General features: G+C 38.9%; 1 protein-coding gene across 4 annotated transcripts in view; it reads right to left on the bottom strand.

Annotated features, from left to right (window-relative positions):
* Positions 1-20,160, bottom strand: part of tacc1 (transforming, acidic coiled-coil containing protein 1) — a 54,380-nt gene that overhangs the window by 7,010 nt on the left and 27,210 nt on the right. For 2 of the 4 annotated variants that reach the window (XM_053515970.1, XM_053515969.1), the window contains exons 2-6: positions 9,811-9,896; positions 6,302-7,139; positions 3,976-4,036; positions 3,377-3,491; positions 1,467-1,519 (exon numbers count right to left, since the gene is read on the bottom strand). In XM_053515970.1, the coding sequence (XP_053371945.1) occupies positions 1,467-1,519; positions 3,377-3,491; positions 3,976-4,036; positions 6,302-7,020 (948 nt within the window). In that variant the 5' untranslated portion in view covers positions 7,021-7,139; positions 9,811-9,896. Of the gene's footprint in view, positions 1-1,466; positions 1,520-3,376; positions 3,492-3,975; positions 4,037-6,301; positions 7,140-9,810; positions 9,897-12,340; positions 13,236-20,160 lie in introns of those variants that run through there. The other 2 variants (XM_053515967.1, XM_053515968.1) reach the window with 2 other exon arrangements.

Raw genomic sequence — 20,160 nt, 5'->3', positions numbered from 1 at the left:
AGACGGGGAACAAATCGATTCAGGAATGTACAGCGATGACCAAAGGTTCTGACTTAGTATAATTGCAAGCACTTTATAAGTGTGAAAAATCCAGAATTTAGAGTTTTGACCCTTCTTTTTTAAGACCTCTGGCATGCTGTCAATCAAAAATTCTGGGCCTGACTAAAGGCAGCCTTCTTGCATAATCAACTCTAGGAGCGTGTTTCCTGGCTTAAATTCCTGTAACCAATCATAACGCAGAAGGCAGAATTTTTTGGAAAAGATTGGAAGCCTAACCTAATGAAGAAAAAAAAACGTCTTCCTCAGGTTTATTTCTGGCACAAGCGGGCAAAACTACCTTGCACATATCTAATTAAATACTTTTTGCATGTAATTTTATTTTTTTCAAATCAGTATCCATGTAAACAGCTAAGCTGAAATCTCTATTCTGACTGAGATTAAATAAATACTGTCCGTGTAAACATAGCTACTGTGATGCAACTGGTTGCTTCCTCACAGTTTCAGCGTGCCTGGTTCTTTCCAGAGCTCAGTAAATGTCTGTGTAACGCATTGCATGTTGTCTCCTTGTCACTGTAGATGTCCAGTTTCCTCCAACCTCCAAATTCCCCAATGCTTGCTAGTACAGTAGATGGATTGACTATGATAAGTTACCCCATGTGTGAATGAGTGTGTATCCTATCTCGCACCTACTGTAGCATATGGCTCTAGAGCCATACTGTAGGTAACATCTGATCTTAGATTCTTATTATAAGTGAATACATAGTGATAAAGACACCCGGTTGCTCACACACACAGAATCAGGCTCAGAAGTACTGGAGTGCTCTCTTAATGAGTCTTAGACATACTGTAATTCAATACTGATATGAGAGAGAGAGAGAGAGAGACAGAGTTATTAGAGAGAACGAGTTATTAGTCGTTGTCCTTGGACAGATTAGGATGTGTGTGCAATGTTAATCTGCTTTACGGGATATGATTAAGTTTTTCAGGCAGTCACACAAACACAAACATGCACAACTAAACACATACACACACCTCTCTCAAGGCAAAACAAGTAGCTATGATAAAATTTCAGTTGTAAGCTAATTTTAAACGACTACCTGAAAAATAAACTGTAATTGTGTGTGTTTTTTTTTATCTTACATTATTATTTATTCCAAACACTTTCTCCATTATTACAGCAGGAGTGATTTTCCTTCCTGTTCCTGCACAGCATGATAACTATCTATTCAATTGATCATTAATGGACATTTGAGAAACAGGTGCTTTATGTTTCTCTAAATGTACATTCATAATTTACAAGAGCAATACTTAATAAATTACAAATTGAATTAAATGTCATTATGTCAACCACAAAACGAGCTTAAAGGGATACAAGCGAGACACACATCGAAGAAATCTCAATCTGAATAATCGATCATTTGATAAAATAAAAATGAAATAAATGCTGATCTCAGAGAAATACTTACAGGTGTGCAGATCTCCTTCTCAGAAAAATTATCTTTTTTGATGAGATCTGGGTCTGAAAGTAAAAAAGACACAAACTTATACAAAACACTGTAAAAAAAAAAGTATATAATTTAATAAAGCACTCTAAATAAATTGTAGTGTCATCTATATTCGTGAACTTTTGAAGTCTTATTCTGCATTAGACTAGAGATCAGTATTCATCATTCGAACTTCTGACCAGGAAAAACAAAGAAAATTCCTCTTTAAATAAGCTATACTGCACAGAATTTGCTTTAGATTAATTTACATACAGACAAATTCACTTGATGTTTCCAGAACGCTGTCTCTACGACCTCATTTCCCCTCTTTTCTGCTCAGCATTCAGCATCATCAGTACACTAATCACCAGCCTGATCATCTGTCATCATCTGCACCTGTTTCTCACTGGCTCATGCCTTAAGTTAGATGCTTTTTTTATGCTTTCATGGTTCATAGCTCACTGTGTGTCCTAACAAACAAAAACCATTCCTCTAAAACTGGACAGGTTTACAGACTAGACTAAAAATGAGAGACAAAAAGTCCTTCAGAAAGCCTGGAATTACTATTCTTCTTCCAAAGTCTGGCTCTGCGGGAGCAAAATGTGAAGAAATAAGAGGTGGCTCAATACTTCTGGACAGTACTGTACAACCTTACACTATATCACAGTTATTATTATTATTATTATTATATCATGTTTTTCTAACAAAAGATGAACATGGAGGCATCTGTGCTTTTTTTCCTTACGTTGTAGCTGGATTAAGTTTAATACTGTACACTTCTGAGGTAAGTCAAATGCAGCATTAATATGTCCGAGTTATATTTTACTTTATGAAGTGACATGGCATTTTTAGGACGCAGACATTTTGTCCCTTGGTTACGTGACCTGATGTTTGGAATGCATTAAACATCATGTCACACATTAAATGGCGACATTTTTATAATGTTATTATAAAATATGCTGATTAATTTTCAAAAGTAAAAACATATACATCAATTAAATAAATTAAAACCTATTAAATTTAAATTAAATATCACCTGCTCTCACAGTTATTTAGCTTTAATTGTAACCACTAGAGGGCAGCACTACATTGCATTTATCACTGGAACACATTCTGCAAACACACTGTGTGTTACTAGTGGCCAAATGTATACTATACACTGCGACAGTGGTGTTCGAGTAAAACACCACTGTCGCTAGCCAGTACGTGGGGTGTTCAAGTAAAAAATGACAGATCATAGCTCTGTCGTGCTGAGGATTGATGGTATCCAAGCACAAGTGAAACTCTGGGACAAGTGTGTTAGTGTAACAGGGAATTATATAGAGTAATAACAATTTAAAAAATCCCAGCTGAACATTAGTCAGCTTAAATCTGTACAAAATCACTGTTAAACCTATTTCAGGTCGAGGTCGTAACTCTACAAAACTTCAGTTTAAGGGGAGAATATTTTCAGCAAAACATTGTAATAACAGCATAATCTGAAAAAGTCAATAAACGACGATAAACGATGATTAATAAACACTTTTAAGAGGAGTTGATTTGTTAACTTGTACCGATTTACATTTGTGGTTTAGTTACCTTAATTTAAAAGTGTTACAGTATATTCTGTACACTGTAGTCTGTGTATTCCACATGTACTGTAACAGCAGTGTGCAGTCTAGTGTACTGTACAGCATGTGCTATATTACAGTCATGTGAGTGACTCAGAATGGACTGATGATCCTACAGTCACACTCATTAGAAGCTAAAAATGATCAAATGATGCAGCAGGGAAAGAGCAAAGTGATGTAACTAGAGAAGAAGTGAAGGATTTAGGGAGGACAAGTTCGGATGTACAGTATTAGGCATATTATCATGCTTGTAACGTTTACACGTGTCGCTCCTGCCCTCACCGTCGTCCGTTTCTGACGTCGTAGACGTTTTATCTTGTTTCTGCATCGTGCACGTAGATGCGAGTTTCTCCTCATCTGTGGCGTGACGCACCGGCTCTTCCTGTTCTTCCTCAACCTGCGAACACACACAGAGTGACGGATCACAGATCAGACAGAGTCAGTGGTCAGCAACAGCACGGCTCAAGCAGAGCACACCAGAGAAAGAGAGGGAAAAGGATAGGAGACACAAAAGGACGAGTAATGAAAAAAATAATAAGACATGATGGAAGGACGATGGAAAGAAAAAAGGGGTAATAAATAAAATCAAGGAAAGGAAAAGAAAAAACAGCAGACAGAAAGAAGGATGACAAAAAAGGTTTGATGAAGTAAAGAAAAAGAAAAGTCAAGGAAAAAGAAAAAAAAATGAAGAAGGAGAGAGAGAGAGAGAGAGAGAGAAAGAAAGAGAGAGAGTGACCTTTGCTGAGTCACTGCGCTAATCCTGAGCACACTGATTCAGCATCTCCCTATGAAGGGAACACAGAGTCCCCTGTCTCTCTCTCTCTCTCTGTTCCTTCTCTCTCTCTCCCTCTCTATCTCTCGCTCGTAAATGAGTATTGTACCTGCTTGCAGACGTCCAGTGCTAACGGTGTGTTCTCATACTTCTTCACTTTGCATGTGTTTCTGCAGAGGCACAAAAAAAAGAGAAAAAGAGAGAGAGAGATGGAGAAGAAGGACAAATTATAGATAGAGAGATTACATTGCATTCATTATAAAACACCTCAGGTAATTTAATTAAACTTTAATTTAAATCACTAACACACACACACACACACACACACACAAAGTTCAAGGGTTTCGGTTAAAGTTCCTATATCACTAATATCATCCGCATCACTACCTATTTTGCTGGAGGTGGAGCTTAGAGGCGCCGTAATGCTCCAGTGCTCAGCTGCACTCTAAACTTGTGCTCATTTTCAGATGCAACTCTCTCATAAACCACATCAGCAAGGATGTGTGAATCCCCGATTACTGAATAACTCCACACACACACACATAACACACACACTGCATCCCAGTGACCTCATCAGTGTCACTGGCTAAATATTAATGGTGACACAAAACAGCACATCAATACGTACAAGAACAAATCAATACTCAGACCGGACATATAAAAAAATGAGGACACACACACACACACACATGCTGTAAATACAGAGACACCACGGGACAATCTGCTTGAGACTAACAGGAAACTGATAAAACACAGAGACAGTGAAAGAGAGACACCGAGAGATCGACAGAGTGGATACTTACAGGAGCATACAGAGAAAGCGCGCTTGTTCATTGGTCCTGATGAGAAACGCACAGGAGGACAGGAAGAGGAGGATGAGGAGAGGAAGACAAGAAAAGGTCGGAGTGTTAGACATGATTGGAGGAATGAGGAAAAGAGAAGAGCAAGTGGGACAGGAGATTAGTAGCACACGCGCACACACACACACACACACACAGTATACACATCCACAGCTCGACACACAACTTGCCATGTGTTTGTACTGATTTGTGACGTCGATTACACTTTGTGCTGATTTGATTTTTGAGAAATCTCCCCATCACGTCAGTAAATCTGAACGTGAATTATCTCAGCACAAGAGTCTGAGTGGAAAGGACAGCTTTACTCTCTCCCCCTGTCAATCACAGCGTCTCGAGCCACTCATGAACCGCCTGTGAGCCGATATACAGTATGTGTTACGCTGCCCTGTGTACTGTGGAAAAATATTGTGGTGGGGATTCACACGTGTCAGGAAAATAAATAAATAAATAAATAAGTAAATAAATGCTCAGCCCGCTCCCGTATGGCTTGGAAAATGGCACAGGCCAATTAATCAGGCTGAGCGACATTATGGATAAGTAAATATGTCTGTGCATACTGGACATACTGTAGCTGTGTAGTGTATAAATATACAGAGCTGTACAGACACACGATTAGACAGAGGCATATAGACAGACAGACTGAAATAGATGTGTCAAAAGAAAGAGACAGACAGAGAGAAAGACATATATAGACAGACAATGACATAAACAGACAAGAGAGTTACTGTATAGACAGATTGAGGCGCGACACACAGACACGCTGAAGACATATAGACAGGCAGACAAACAGGAAGACAGACAGAAACACACAGGCAAAGAGGTGAAGACACTCAGACAAAAACAAAACAAAAAAAGAAATGTATAGACAGACTGAAATAGAAATGATAGACAGATACAGTACCAGTCAAAAGTTTGGACACAGTTCTAACACATAACAGATACGGCATTAGGTAATTAATTACCAACAACAACAACAACTATCAGTTGTTATTTTTTAGACATGAAAGTCAGCTTTTTTTAAGTGCATTTGCAAAACTTTTGACTGGTTGTGTACATAGACAGACAGAAGGAAATGTAGACATGGCACAGACATACAGGAACAGAAGATTAGACAGATAGACAGACAGACAGATAGGCAAAGATTATGTTCCCAGGCAGTATGAGATGTATAGACCTGGACAGGCAGATGAGCAGATGTACAGAAAGACAAACACGAACAGGGACAGACATACAGGCAGGCAGAGACATAAAAACAAACTTACAACAACTTATAAAGGGACGGAGACATATAGAGACGAACACATATACCAAAAGTAAGACAGATATATGGACAGACAGAGACATATGGACCAACAGACAGACAGAAAAGAGAGCAGAAATCCACATATAGACAGCATAAGAAGTAGCGAGAGAGACAGACAGAATAAGTGAGACAATCAACCAGACAGGGCTGGACATTGAGACAGAGAGACAGACACTGATAATCAGACTGATACTGCTCACAGTCAGTGATAACATGGAGTGTGAATTAGTGGACAATGATAAGACATTATTTATCCATTACAAGTCACTCACGTGATGATCTGGTCTTTGCTCTTCTTGGATGACTGCCTCACTTTCCTCTCTTCCGACAGAGGGCGCTCTTTCTTCTGTTCCCACTTTTTTTTCTCATCGCTGGTCGTCTCTGAGCCGCTGCTCCCAACAATCTTGTTAGACGACTTAAATGCATCCAGCGAGTCATCAAAGTTATCCTGATTGAAATCGTGCGATGGTTTTGTGCGTGTCGGAGAGTTCCCGACTTTGTTTTTCCCACCGAATGGATCGAAATTGGGGTCGTCCCACTGACTCGGGTCAAAACTGTAGGATGTTTTAGGGATAGGAATATCGTCCACATTCAGATGCGCCTGTGTGTCGTTTTCCTCCACCATCGCTTTGGGCTTCTGTTTCTTAGATGTCGGTTTGGTTCCAGGTTTGTTTCCTCGTTTCTGAGACGGAGACTTTTTGCACTCTACATCGGCATCTTGAATTTCAGACGTCTGTTTTAAACCGTGTGAAGGATCAGGTAGAGGAACATCAGACAGGTCATGTCCAGGCTCATTTTCTGAAGATGTCTGATTTTCATCAGCTTCCATTGTACTTCTTTGTTTCTGAGATCCAGCCTCGTCATCATCCAGATGTTTTGTGTCTGGTTGGTAGGCGTGAGATTTTTTGGGAAGAGGAATATCATCCAAGTCTACAGAACTGTGTGTGACTGGTTCCATCTCTGTGGATTCGGGAATGAGCGGAGATTTCATCTTCGGAATTTCTGGAAGAAGGCTGTTACAGTCCAAATCATCAAGGTCTGGTCTTGGACAGTTGTTCTGGGTGGAAAGTTTGGGCACCGACGTTACGGCAAAGGACTCAACGTCCTCTTCTATAAAGAGAGACAGATTTCATTTTAAAGTAACATTTTAGCATATCAGTCCGCCAACCTAAAAAGTTTTTTTTCTTTTTCATTTAAAATTCTATTTTGCCGTAAACTGTGGGTTAAGTTTTTGTGTCACAAAAATTTCTAATTATTTTGTCATCACTACATTCAAGGGGAATCGGCTGAATAATGTGATTATAAAATCCTTATTTAAAGATTGCTGGTAAACACTATATTTCGGAAGTTTATGTATAGTAGTAATCTTCCAAAACGATTACATAACATTTATAGCTATAATTAGGATGGAAAAATTATACACATAAATTATTTCCTCAAAGATTAATGTAAAATTTATTGCATAGCTTAATAAAATCTCCACAATTCTTTTCCCTTCTCAAACCAGACACAGACAAAACCCGCCTACGTATCTCTCTGTAAATAAATTAAATAACTTCATCAGTCTGTGTGAGAATAGACCTTATGATCTGGGCCAGCTTTGGTGTTAGAGTTCTTAGAGGAAGTGTATTGTTAAAGCAACAGAACAGACTTCCTCTTTGTTTAAGAGAGGAAACACATCACTCGGGGGGCTCAGGCTCCAACAATGACCTCTTTTTTCTTGCCAGCACAACCAAATACATCATCACACTGAAATCCACCCAAACACACTGAACTCTATTTTTAGTAACCGAGAACAAAAAACGTCCCCTCATGCAGTTGGGACGAGGATATGAACTTTAACTCACAACGTACACTGAGCATTTTACATAAATAAGTTTAAATTACTTATTAGAAATAGAACTTTAAACTCTTTAAACATGCAAGATTCAGCTTCACAAATCTTATCGCTGATGTGGATAATATTCGAACAGTCCCTCCAAATCTGAATGTCGCAGTGTAACATGAAAGCGACCCACCAACTGAGAATGAGCATTAGCCGAACATTTAATCATATTATCAATAGGTTAGATTGCAACATTACAGATATAATTTTACAGGAACATTCTCTAATAATGCGTTCCAAAAGGAAATGTCTAAATACTGTATTTAGAGCAAATATGAGGGGCGTTCAAACCAGCGGCAGAATAACAGAACAGTTACAAGAGTAAAAAATCCCTATATTTCACTAGTGCTTAGATTCGAATTCTTGGATATACCATGATTGGACTGTCTGCTTCACATCTGAAACTCTGGCCTCGCAGGAACTCCCTTAATGGCTTAAACATGTGGAAATGACCTGGATTGAGGTCGGGACTGTATGAGGCATGTGGCAATAACTTTTAGCCAAGTTCCTGTAATGTGCAAGTGGTGTTGGTGAATGATTGTGTGTACAGTTCCCACAAACAGATGCGCCCCTTCCTCAAGTTGGCAATGGGTTATCCATTGATTTTCAGTGATCAGGTGTTCCTCTCGCTGAATGTTCACAGGAACGACTGCAGTGGGATCCGAGTCACCTCGGATCGTCATTCATGGACATATGACCTTCTTTAAAACATGTGATCTGTTCAAATGTTTTACTGTGGCTAAGGGTCTTTTCACTGTGCTTGTAGTTTTTCTTTTAGTTTTTTTTTTTTATGTCAATCGGTTTTAAACCTTCATTCATGTAAAAAAAAAAAAAAAAAAAGTCCCAGTTTGGCTTGAACGCCCCTTATTATCATTTACAAAAATATGTCTTTTGAACTCAAAGGCATTTTGATGTTCTAGAAACAATAATAGTAAAATGTATGATCATATGATGTGTATTAATGCTCCAGTTGAAATATCCCTCATTCTATCTTTTTCTCCTTCAAACTTCCTTTATTTCACTCCTCCTTCAAATGCATGCCCCTCCAGAGAACAGCAGAGGTTAGCAACAAGCCGTTGAAAGAAATCTTCTTATATGAGGTCACAATAGATGAAAAACCTGATTTGCTTGTTTAAGCCGTAATCAAAAAATATTAACAGGACAAAAAGAATGGAAAGTTTTTTTTTCTAATGCTTTTTTATTTGTATAAATATGTGGTTAAATGTGGTTAAAATGGTTTTAAATGGGAATTTTCTGTAATAGATTCCCTTTAAAGTTCAAAGTATAGAGTTCTGCTTCTGCCGGAGAAGCTAGCAGGTAAGTGCAACCTAGCATGATAACGGTATGCTAGCACGTAAACAAGGAAATTGCAGTAGCTTTGTGAAAGGCTAGGTAGCCAAACATACTACTTATAAGTCAATCTAGTAACTGAAAATACATAACTGACACAGCAACTCAAGACTAACAAGAAAAGGAAAAAAATGAACTGATAAAGAAAGCATGCAAACTAGCGAGCTCTTGTATATGGTGGAGTTTTATCGTTAGGGCCTCGCTGTGGGAGTACTCTCTGCTGATTCTGTTCTGCTTTATAGTAGCACTGCCTATGCTTTGAACTTTTATGAGGACTTAAAGAAGCTTAATAACACCCTGGCAAAATCCATCTGTGTTCAATAACGCCGGAGCAGATTTACTCCTCGTGGCCATGTGTCAAACACACGCAGATGGAGCTCAGTAGGCTTGAACTTCAGGTGATTTTCACACTCTGCACTGTTGCTAAGGCAACAACAGAGGAAAGACAGAATATAATTCAGTGTGTGTGTGTGTGTGTGCGCGCATGTGTACAACCATGCAAAATCGATCTTTGAGGGAAGAGAAAAAAAGATTGTTGTCTTTTACCTGTGATGCGTGTTGTGGGTGGAGCCAGTGGTTGATGGACAGGTGACTCCGTCTCGGGTGTCTCGAAATGACCCTCTGAATCCGAGCTAAAAAAAAACATAAATAACGTAATAAATAAATAAATATTAGGTCGCATAATAAGATGTGCAACATGAGTGACAGACACTGAGGCCACGCCTACTTTACTAAAAATGACAGGTGCTGAGGCCACACCCACTTCACTAAAACAGGCAGGCACTGAGGCCACACCTACTTGAATAAACCTGACAGGTGCTGAGGCCCCGCCTACTTTACTAAACCTGACAGGCATTAAGGCCACGCCTCCTTTCAAAATCCGCTACAGTAAAAAAAGGCGCTACAGTAAGTCCATGTCTCCTTCACAAGGACTTGCAGGCACTGAGGCCACGCCCACTCTGTAAAGCAATAGCTTCCTAGACATACAGTACACCCACACACAGAATGATGTGACTCGTGATGTGTTGTGTCCCTCTGTGTTTCTCAGCAGCGATGAGTCAGATAAAGAACTGAGCCACAATCTCTGTGTGTTTGTGTGTGTGTGTGTGTGTGTACAAATACCCGTTCCTTGCTGTTTAATAAAGTGCTTTTTGTATTTATGTCCATCTGTGTGAACAGTCACAATCGTTCCAGGAATATGAAAAGAAAAGAAAATTTGGAGAGAAAAACAAAGGGAAAGAGCAAGAGAGAAAGTCCTCAGAAAGGAATGCTAGCACAAAGACAGGATGTAAACAGCAGAGCTCTCACTAAACTGCCAAACCACAGCTGCACTTCTCCTTATCCACACACACACACACACACACACTTTTTTTTTTCTTCATCTGGTTAAAAAGTCAGACACATGTATGAGAAAGGATGAAGGACACAGAAGGAATTTGCTTCAGGTGGCAGTTTCCTTCATTTAGTCTAGGGGTTTTTCAAAAAATAAATAAATAAATGCATAATTGTACAAACACAAGCAAAGAAAAAAAGGACTAGAATTATTTTTTGCTGTAAATAAGAAAAATAGATTCAAATTTTGTTTGATTTCTGAGTCTTTAACTTTTAACACCATTTTTGAAATGGCAGCATCATAGCACAAACCCACATGTGCCTGTTGCAGTTTTACATGTGCCTGTGGACGTACCATGTCTCTGTTTATCACGGCTGTTGACCTGGTTTCTACAGACTGCTACAGGTTGTTCCAGGTTTGTCTAGGTTGTTACAAATTGTTACTGGTTGCTGCTGGTCATCATTCACGGCTACAGGTTAATATAAATTGTCACAAGTTGATGCAAGTTGTCACATTTTTGTAACAGTTGTGATAGATTGCTATACTGTAGGTTGTCACAGGTTGTCCCAGACTGTAACATGTTACATCACAGGTTCCTACAGGTTGCTACAGCTTGTCACCGTGTGCTACAGGTTGTGGTAGAGTACTACAAGTTGATACAAGTTGTCACAAGGCTGTTACAGGTTACTGTAGGTTTCTACAGGTTGATACAAATTGTGGAGGTCTGCTACAGGTAGCTACAAGTTGTTACTGATTGCAAAAGGTTGTCACACTACTAAAGGTCACACTAAGGTTGTCACAGTGTGATATGACACGAGTTGCTACGGGTTGCTACAGGTTGTCACAGGCTGTTACAGGTCAAACCACAGGTAATTTCGGGTTGCTACAGGTTGCTATACATTGCTACTGTACGGATTGCTACAGGTTGTCACAGATCACACTACAGGTTTTCAAAGGTTAACACGAGTTGTTACAAAATGTCACAGGTTGCTACAAGTTGTAACAGTTGGAAAAAGGTTGCTACAGGTGGTCATAGGCTATTACGGGTTGCTACAAGTTGTTATGGATTAATATATGTTGTCATAGGTTGATATGAATTATTACAAATCATCACAGTTGCTACAGGTTGTCACAGGTTGTCTCGGTTTCATACTATAAAGACCAAATACTTTCAAATGGAGATTTATTTTGTATTTTTCTGCAGTTCTTGCACAACATTCGCGCTCTAAACATTACTTGTGAAGCATTTGACCTAATAGTATGAGACGCACTATCGCCACCTACAGGGGTGGCATGCCCATGTTTCATTTTTTCAAGTGAACAATATGTATTTGTAAAATTTATGTTCACGTAAATGTGGAATATTTTTTGAAAACGAGTCTGGAAAAGTAAAACCAATATGTCCTTGGAGTGACTTGTGTGTGTAAACATATCTAACGTATTTGATTCAAACAGTAAATAACACTACACATGGGCTTGTTTTCTGTAAAGGTCTTTGTAAACATGTCGGTTCAATCGAGTTGTGTACAGAAAAACCAGAATATTGCTTATTTATATTGTACATATATACACAGCTACGAAGATGCTCCCTGTGCCATTTGTTAGCATAAATCCTCAGCTCAGTATAAACAGACCTGATGGAAACAAGAAAACCCCAAATTCGACTCTCCTCCGAATGGCAGGTGTGTGTGTGTGTGTGTGTTTGTGTGTGTATGTGTGTAGAACAGAAAGAGTGAGTTAAACCTGTGCAGCCTGTATGCCTGTTGATCTTTAGTCATGCTGTCATGAGAGCCGACTTGCCTGAAGCTCTGAGATCTCTCCTCTTCCTCATCTTCTTCTTCCTCTATCCCTCCATTCTGGACGTCATTCTGATTTTGCTCATCCTCTTCTGTTCCTTTCATAGCAGACCAGGTCCATTTGGCCCATTGCATGGGCGACAGCCACGACATCTCTTCTTAAAAAAACGTGCGCGCACACGTCTTCACGGATCTGCAGCCGAGCTTGTGTCTCTTTCTCTCTCCTCCTCTCTTCTGTTTTTTTTCTCTCTCTTTCTCTCTATCCTCCTACGTCCTCTGGTCACGTTTCATCGCATTTTCTTGCTTCGTGCAATTTCTGTCTTCTTATTCTAAGGTAATTCACCCTGTGTTTGTCTTCTCTCGCTCTCTCCTCTTCTTGAGATGTTTTTCTTCAGCAGCAGGAAACTTCACGTGGCACTCGAGTCACGTTTCATGCCAATTTCTTTTTCTGATGATGTTTGATTTCTTCTTTTGATGTCAAGCCCTTTCTCTCTCTCGATCTCTCATTCTATCTCTTTAATTCTAACCCACTCTCTTGTTTTCTTTATCTTCCAAAAGCCGTCAAAACTCTTTAAACTGTTTGTTCTTCACACACGGTTACTGCTTCTTCCTTTTTTTGTGTCAGCTTCCTCAATCTCTCTCTCTCTCTGTTCTCTAAACTCAGAATACCACAGCACTGATCAGCTGTCTCGCTCTCCCTCCCTCTTTCCCCTCTAGGGTTGGATCGGACTATTTGGGAGAAATGGACGGGGGGGAAGAGACCGGAGACCTTCCATTCAAAAGGTTTTTAAAAAAAACCCTGCTTTGTTGTTTTTTTCAGCCCGGCTGGTTTATCAGCTCACCCCCATTTTTTTCATCATGAATGGTATGGTCCTAGTCAGGCAGACCTTGGGTAGTGTCAATCAAAATGCAAAAAAGGGGGAACCAACCACAGCGTGAGAAAGTGTGTGTCGGAGATAGAGACTGAGGGAATGTGAGAGACTTTATTTGTGTGTGTGTATGCATGTGTGTGAGTGTCCATGGTTCCAGCAGAGAAGCTGTGGAATGCAAATCCTCTCTCTCTCACACACACAGACAGACCCAGGCACACAAGTACCTGTTCGCTATGCCTTTTAGTGCTCTGCCTGAAGCAATCTCTGTTCTCATCTACCCATCAACTTTACTACCCCCGCACAGGGTTGCATGGGCACATTCCCATACAAATGTCTCATTTCCCATCAATCACGGTGATAACACAAACGGCTCTGCAAAGTGCACATGCAAGGGATTGTTCAGGATCAGGAGAACTTAATGCAGTTTGAGCTTCAGTTCAGACTTCAATTAGTTTGTAAACAAGAGAACCTATAAGGGGTTTATGGACATCTGTACTTAGAGCAAGCCTTTTAGCAAGGATCCTGAGTGTCATTTAGTTAAAGAAACGTAATCCTTATAGAGTTCCAGAATAAAACAATTGAGGACGTGTTATTATAAGAACTAGTCAGGAATGGTGATTGATGGTCAACATGAAGCAGAGTGACTATTACCATGTTAAAGTTGGTTATTTTCCCAATAACAGCCTGCCTAAAGTGATTTATTCCTTTAACACCATAGCAGTTCAACCACATTGATTGCTGTGGTAATGACGAAGGAGGCATCTCCATTTCCATTTCCGTTTCTTTAATGATCTTCTCACTCGGTTTTTAACCATGTGTCCATGCCCATGCCACGTGTTCGTGTGAACTTGATCTTCTACGTCGTGTTGTGAGTGACATAATGGACAGTTTGAAATCCAGTTTGAGCACTTAGAGCGCCTGACTGAGACACACTCTTTTGCAATCCAATCTAAATCTGATTTCAAATCACCTCTCCATGTGGTTTATATCAGATTTGCAAAAATCTGATTCAATTTGTTGTTTTACTGTTCAGACTAGATAAAGCAATCTGATTCCAAACAGATTCCAATATGGATATAACCGAAATATGATTTGGGCTGGCAATCATAAACAAGGCCTAAGAAACCACTGAGCAAATCCCTCTGTCTACAAGATATATACTGAACATCTCACCAACACCAACTAAATGTCTCCTCAAGGGAAACTATACATCAATGATTATACATGGTTAAATCCATTTTCACTTCAAACAAGATGTAATACAAGTGAGTTTTACAGTATAATCTGTAAACCTTACTGTACCCATCTATTTCCCATAATTTTCTACATAAAGTGTAAAAGGTTTTGCTCTGTAGCCTTCACTGCTGCAACAAACATTTCCTTTATTGGTCTGATTAACATTTATATCAAGTAATAAAACTGAGTTTATACTTTTACCATGGGAAGTCGAACACACAAATAGTAAATGTCCAGAGAATGTTGTTGTCTAGCAACTTAGAAATATGAACTGCTAACAGTTATCTAGCAAGTAGTTAGCTATACAGTATTAAGTGTATAGTTTATATAGTATAAAAGGCATAAAGGAGGTGAATCAAAAGAAAAAAACACATCAAAAATATTCACATTTCCCTCAGAAGTGTTGGTAAAATCATGACTCCATATATATATAAATAACAATTAGCATCAACTGCTAACTTACTTCAACTCTGACAGAACCAATAAAATGATTAGAAAGCTTTTTCAGTATTAATAAATAACAAACATGAGCAGTTCATATGGAAAAGTCTACCAAACTGTATCTGAGAATTAATTTTATTTTCATTAAGCTTGGCTAACATCCTCTAACACTTATTTATTGCTGTGTTTCTTAGCACACTCTTTTTGTTAACCGGCTAATGCTAGCTACATTTATATAACAATATCATTGTAATCCATGAACATGATCAAGAAATTACTGAAAAATTCTTTGTAATTATTGTAATATATATATATATATATCTTTGTAAAATTTTTGTAAAATGATATATTACTGTAAAATGTAACTGAGGAATTGCGACCTAGAACAATACAGTGTCTCTGTCCTGTCAGAGACACAGCAGACTACATTCTCCAGCCCAAATAAACTTGCTAAAAATAAAGCATGTGTGTGTGTTTGTGGCTGTTGCTACGCTCAGCACAGCAAACAATCCCATTGCAGGCTGAACACTGACATGCTGCGTCTTTAACAAGCACTCACATCGGTCAAATGGGAAAACAGATCACTGGCAGTGTGCTTATGTAACAGTGTGTCATTAGAGTGGAGATGAGCAGTGGAGTGTGAGAAATAGACAGCATTTTATACTCGGGGAAATGTCGGCGGAGAATGCTGTGTATAATGCTTTATTTTCCCCAGAAGTGTTTCCAGTTTCTGGATGGTTCTCGGTGGATGGCTGCCAATAATCAGTGTTAATGCAAATTAATATTTTGTACTGTATGTGTACCGTATATACTGTAAGTGTATGAGCACATTCCTTGAGCAGTGAAACCTGACAAATGACGGCATCCAGGCTGAAAGTGATGTGACAGATAGTGTGTAAGCCTGCTGTGGCTTGATCTCCAGTAGCAATGCGTCATATTGTTTCCTAGCCAGCTTAACTCTTAATTTAAAAATAGAGAGCTGACTCCTACTACTGAGTTCCAAATGTCACTACAAAGAGAACGTCATTATTTTCTATCTCTCTCTCCGTTTTCTTTTTCAATAACCAAAGTAAAGGAATTACTTCTAAATAACTCCCAAATAAACTTAGGCTGCACTACGGAGTACAGTATATAATACCGTATATAAGATGTATGGGCTGAATCCTAAATAGAAATATAGTGAAATTATAACACTATTTAGTGCCTATACCTACAGTATAAAGGAAGTAGATACTGTAAATACACACAGAGTGAACAAGCCAATATTTATCATCCTTTTTAGTGCATGTTTGCAGAAAGTGAATTAGAAGTTATAAATTAATCCAAACACCCAACTACTACTTTAGTGCATTTATGTAGGAAGTAGTGACTAATCCCACCAAAATTGAAACCGCTGTTCATTCCAGGAGATTTATCCCACTTCCTCCCTGGACAACTTTATGATCTCACCTACTTTACAATCACTGCATGTGACCTTGGTGTAACCATGGACAATCAGCAGTCCTTTCCCACTCACTCACACTTCCAAATTTTATTTTTTACATCAGAAAGGTTGCCCATTTCTATCTACACAGCCACCCAGGAGATTAAGATTTGATTAATTGTCATATATACCTTATAGCACAGTGAATAGATTTTTTCTCACATATCCCACTTAGGAAGCTGGGGTCAGAGCTGGGGTCAGCCCGGATACAGTGGAGCAGTCAGGTTGACGCTTCTGTAGGCTTGAACCCCTGACCGTCCAATCAGTAACCCAGAGTCTTAACCATTTGAGCCACCACTGCCACAACTCATGCCAGGCAGGTCTCTCTCTGTGCACCATTTGACCTTTGCTAGTGATCTAGAATGTAACACTTATTGGCTTGTCCCACAGACTCAGGGTGCATGGAAAGCATGCATCAAGACTCTTGTCTGTTCCAAGCTCCAGGTATCTTGCTCTAGATATCAGCTCAGGAACAGCTTTAGAGATTGAGGTCTACAATTTAAAGACCTACTTTTTCCTTAAGTACTTTTGTTAACAAAAAATAACAAACAAAAGAAACCATCCAACAGTGTTTTATATGGATGGCACTGATGGACAGTAACAAAGTGAGCCACTGTCAGCACTATCAGCAGTTTCTGTTCAAGGCCACTGTCTCCCCAGTCACTGCTGTGCGGGTGTGAACGTGTTACAGTACATCAGTGTTCAACTGTAACTGGTGCAAGTGAAAAATGGATGCTTCAACTTTGGATTAAACGCAGAGGACTGCCATCCAAGGGCATTCTTGTTTGACGATGCACATCCACACACTTCTACCCACACTGTCGTCACTAAAAACGTCATTTTGAGGTGTTAAAGCATCCTTCCTATAGGTATGATGTTGCTCCATCAGACTTTCATCTGTTTTGGTCCCCTGAAAGCAGCCCTACAAGGATGAAGATTCAGTTCTGATGAAGAAGTGAAGACAGTGGTGCATTCATGTCACACAGCTCAGGCTAAAACATTTTTTTAATGAGGGAATACGAAAAATTGTTAACAGACAAAATGTTTTGAAAAGCAAGCAGATCATGCCCAAATTGATGTCTGTCTTTTTTTCATTTCATTAAAATTAATTCTATAGCCAAAGTGTAAATCATTTTTGACTTACTTTTGTATTTATCAATTGATACTTTAAAGCACTTATTATGTATTATTATTATTTGGATAAGGGCATCTGCCAAATGTAATCTGAATGTGCAACATACTGTAAGATAGAAAGACTTATTTATTTATTTTTGATGCATTAAATGCACAATGGATGCACAAATCCAACCATTTTGGACAGATTAGAATAGTTAGGGTTTTTTTTTCCGCTTATCGAAATCATGTTTGTTGTCCACTGGACGCTATAGGACAATGAAACTAAGACTAAGACTCTAACACTGTTTCAATAAAATTAGCATTAAAAAATTAACAAAAAATTAGATACAAACTACATCAGTCTGTCTATAAGCCACGTCACCTATCTGGATCGGGTACCAAACTCCTGAGACACACCTTATTATATAAGGTATAATGAGGCTGAAGGCAATGTGTTTCGAATTTAACAACAGTTTATGAGGTTCGTTGTTTCCAGACAGCCACCCAGACCCAATGGGAACTTTTTTTTATGTATTATTTGCCTTTTTAACTGTTAAGGACGCAAAGCTGAGATTCCACTCTTGCGGCTGAGCAGAACCGCATGAGCACGGGTCAGATTTCAAACGCTTTGGACATGTGCCACAACAGAAGCCAGAGACAGGGGAATAAAAAAGGAGACCCTATGTGTGTGTATGTGAGAGAGTCTCTGAAATTCTGAAAAATGCCCTGATGCAATTGTTCTGTTTCTTTAAAAACACAATAACAAACCTTAAATGTTGGAAGATTTTGCCCAAATCAAGTCTTAGCTTCAAGTGTTGAAGTTCTGAACACTTTGCAGAAGGTAAAAGAAGTAGGTCCAGGAAAAAAATGTTGAGGCCAGTGTTAATTACAGAGTTAAGAATATTTGTGGTGCTGAAAAACTGATTCCACTCAGCCGCAAACAGAAACGCCCTGCCCTGGGTTAGCCAGATGTGCTCGGGTTCGGCTCAGTTACTGTAGTTACAGACCGACATTTTCCAACTTGGCCCTAGTGCAGATTTTGTTTTTTTTTGGCTCCGTTTGGACTGGTTTGGATTGCCATGGTTCACTTTTGTTTTGCCCTGACTCAGGGTGTTTTGGACCCAAAAGCAAGACCATTGCTCATTCTCCTAGTTCTAGAATGCTAACTACTTTCTTGTCTCGTTGTTTTGATGTTATTTAATCAAATTTATCTTCATTCCTTGATTTTTAATTCTATTTAGTGCGGTTGAATTAGATATTTACATTTGTTTTAATAGGGTCACTTTGGTTTTCATTTGCTCAGTAAGGTATAATTGCTGTCCTTTGTCTCGAGCTTTGATGTATTTTTGGTTGCAATTGATTAAGTTTGATTAAGTTTGATGAATAGGTTTCATTCTTTCAGGATTAATTTGGTATTGGTTTCTTTCCATTTTAAACCAATTTGGACTGGTTTCTTTCGTAGTGGTTGAATTCAGCATTTATCTGTCTGTCTGTCTGTCTGTTTAGCTGGTCAAATTTTATTTAGTGTTTTTTTTGTTTGTTTTTCATTTTGGTTAAATTTGGCGGTTAGGTCTCTTTTGGCCAATTTTATTTCCATTTTAGCCAAGTTTGGTGTTTATTTTTCCTCCTTTTTTTGGCCTAGTTTGTTCCATTTCTTGGCTTGGTTTACTTCACTGAGGACCAACTTATTAAAAGTGATCCTCAGTTTATTAGTCAGACGAGTGAAATGGACTAGAAAAGAAGGTGAAAGGCAAAAATGTCAGGAATCTCAAAAAGCCACAGGAGGGTGTGTACGCTCTGAAACTGATTTACCGAGATAGGCCTCTAATGAGGGTTAGGTGGAGAGCCGAGACAGAAAATGACCAGCTTGAAGCTCATGAAATTGGCTAATAAGTAGTTAGTGCATGAGATAATGCTCTACATAAATCATCACGCTCAGGTAAGCCTGACAGAGGAAACGGGGAAGCTGACTGGATAGGAATTCCAGAACGTGCGGAACCAAAAAACATCTGCTGCTTTAGCAGATACACAAAGTAGACGTGAAGACTTATCTTTTCAACAACTCATACTGTATGGTCATAAAGGAAATGTTCTAAAATTAGCTTCATATTTATTTTAATTTCTATTTATTTATAGATTTATTAATTTTTAATTGAACTATGGAACTGGAAGTTATGAGTTCACCTACTGTATAAACTCTTACAAATTCAGCTAATGAGGTTTAAATAAACACATGAAACATAATCTGGAGCAACAGGACTGACTGTTCTCTCTCAATTCCTCCTTAAATGTTTCTCATGAATAGGTTTCATAGTAAAGTCTCGGAAACTGAGGTATCTCTAGGTGGATCCTGCAGCTACATAACTAGGGTGCAAAAACATTTGTTCACGACACAAGAAACCAGTTTATAAACGAGCCAAACCTGGTTTCAGATTATTAACATACGAATGGTTGATTCCGTTCATGTATTTAAAATTGAAAAGGAGCAGAAATCGGTTTAATCTCTTCTGGGAGTGTGTCGTAGGGCGAGTCGAGGTCACAGGAAGTGCTGCAGTGGGGGAATAACGGACGGAAAACAGACCTGACTGAGACAGAAAGAACAGGAAGTGAGCAAGTGAG

This window comes from Clarias gariepinus, chromosome 17 (assembly GCF_024256425.1).
Source record: "Clarias gariepinus isolate MV-2021 ecotype Netherlands chromosome 17, CGAR_prim_01v2, whole genome shotgun sequence".
NCBI lineage: Eukaryota > Metazoa > Chordata > Actinopteri > Siluriformes > Clariidae > Clarias > Clarias gariepinus.
Note: the sequence above shows the minus strand (reverse complement) of the source record. Positions and strands in the feature narration are given on the sequence as shown.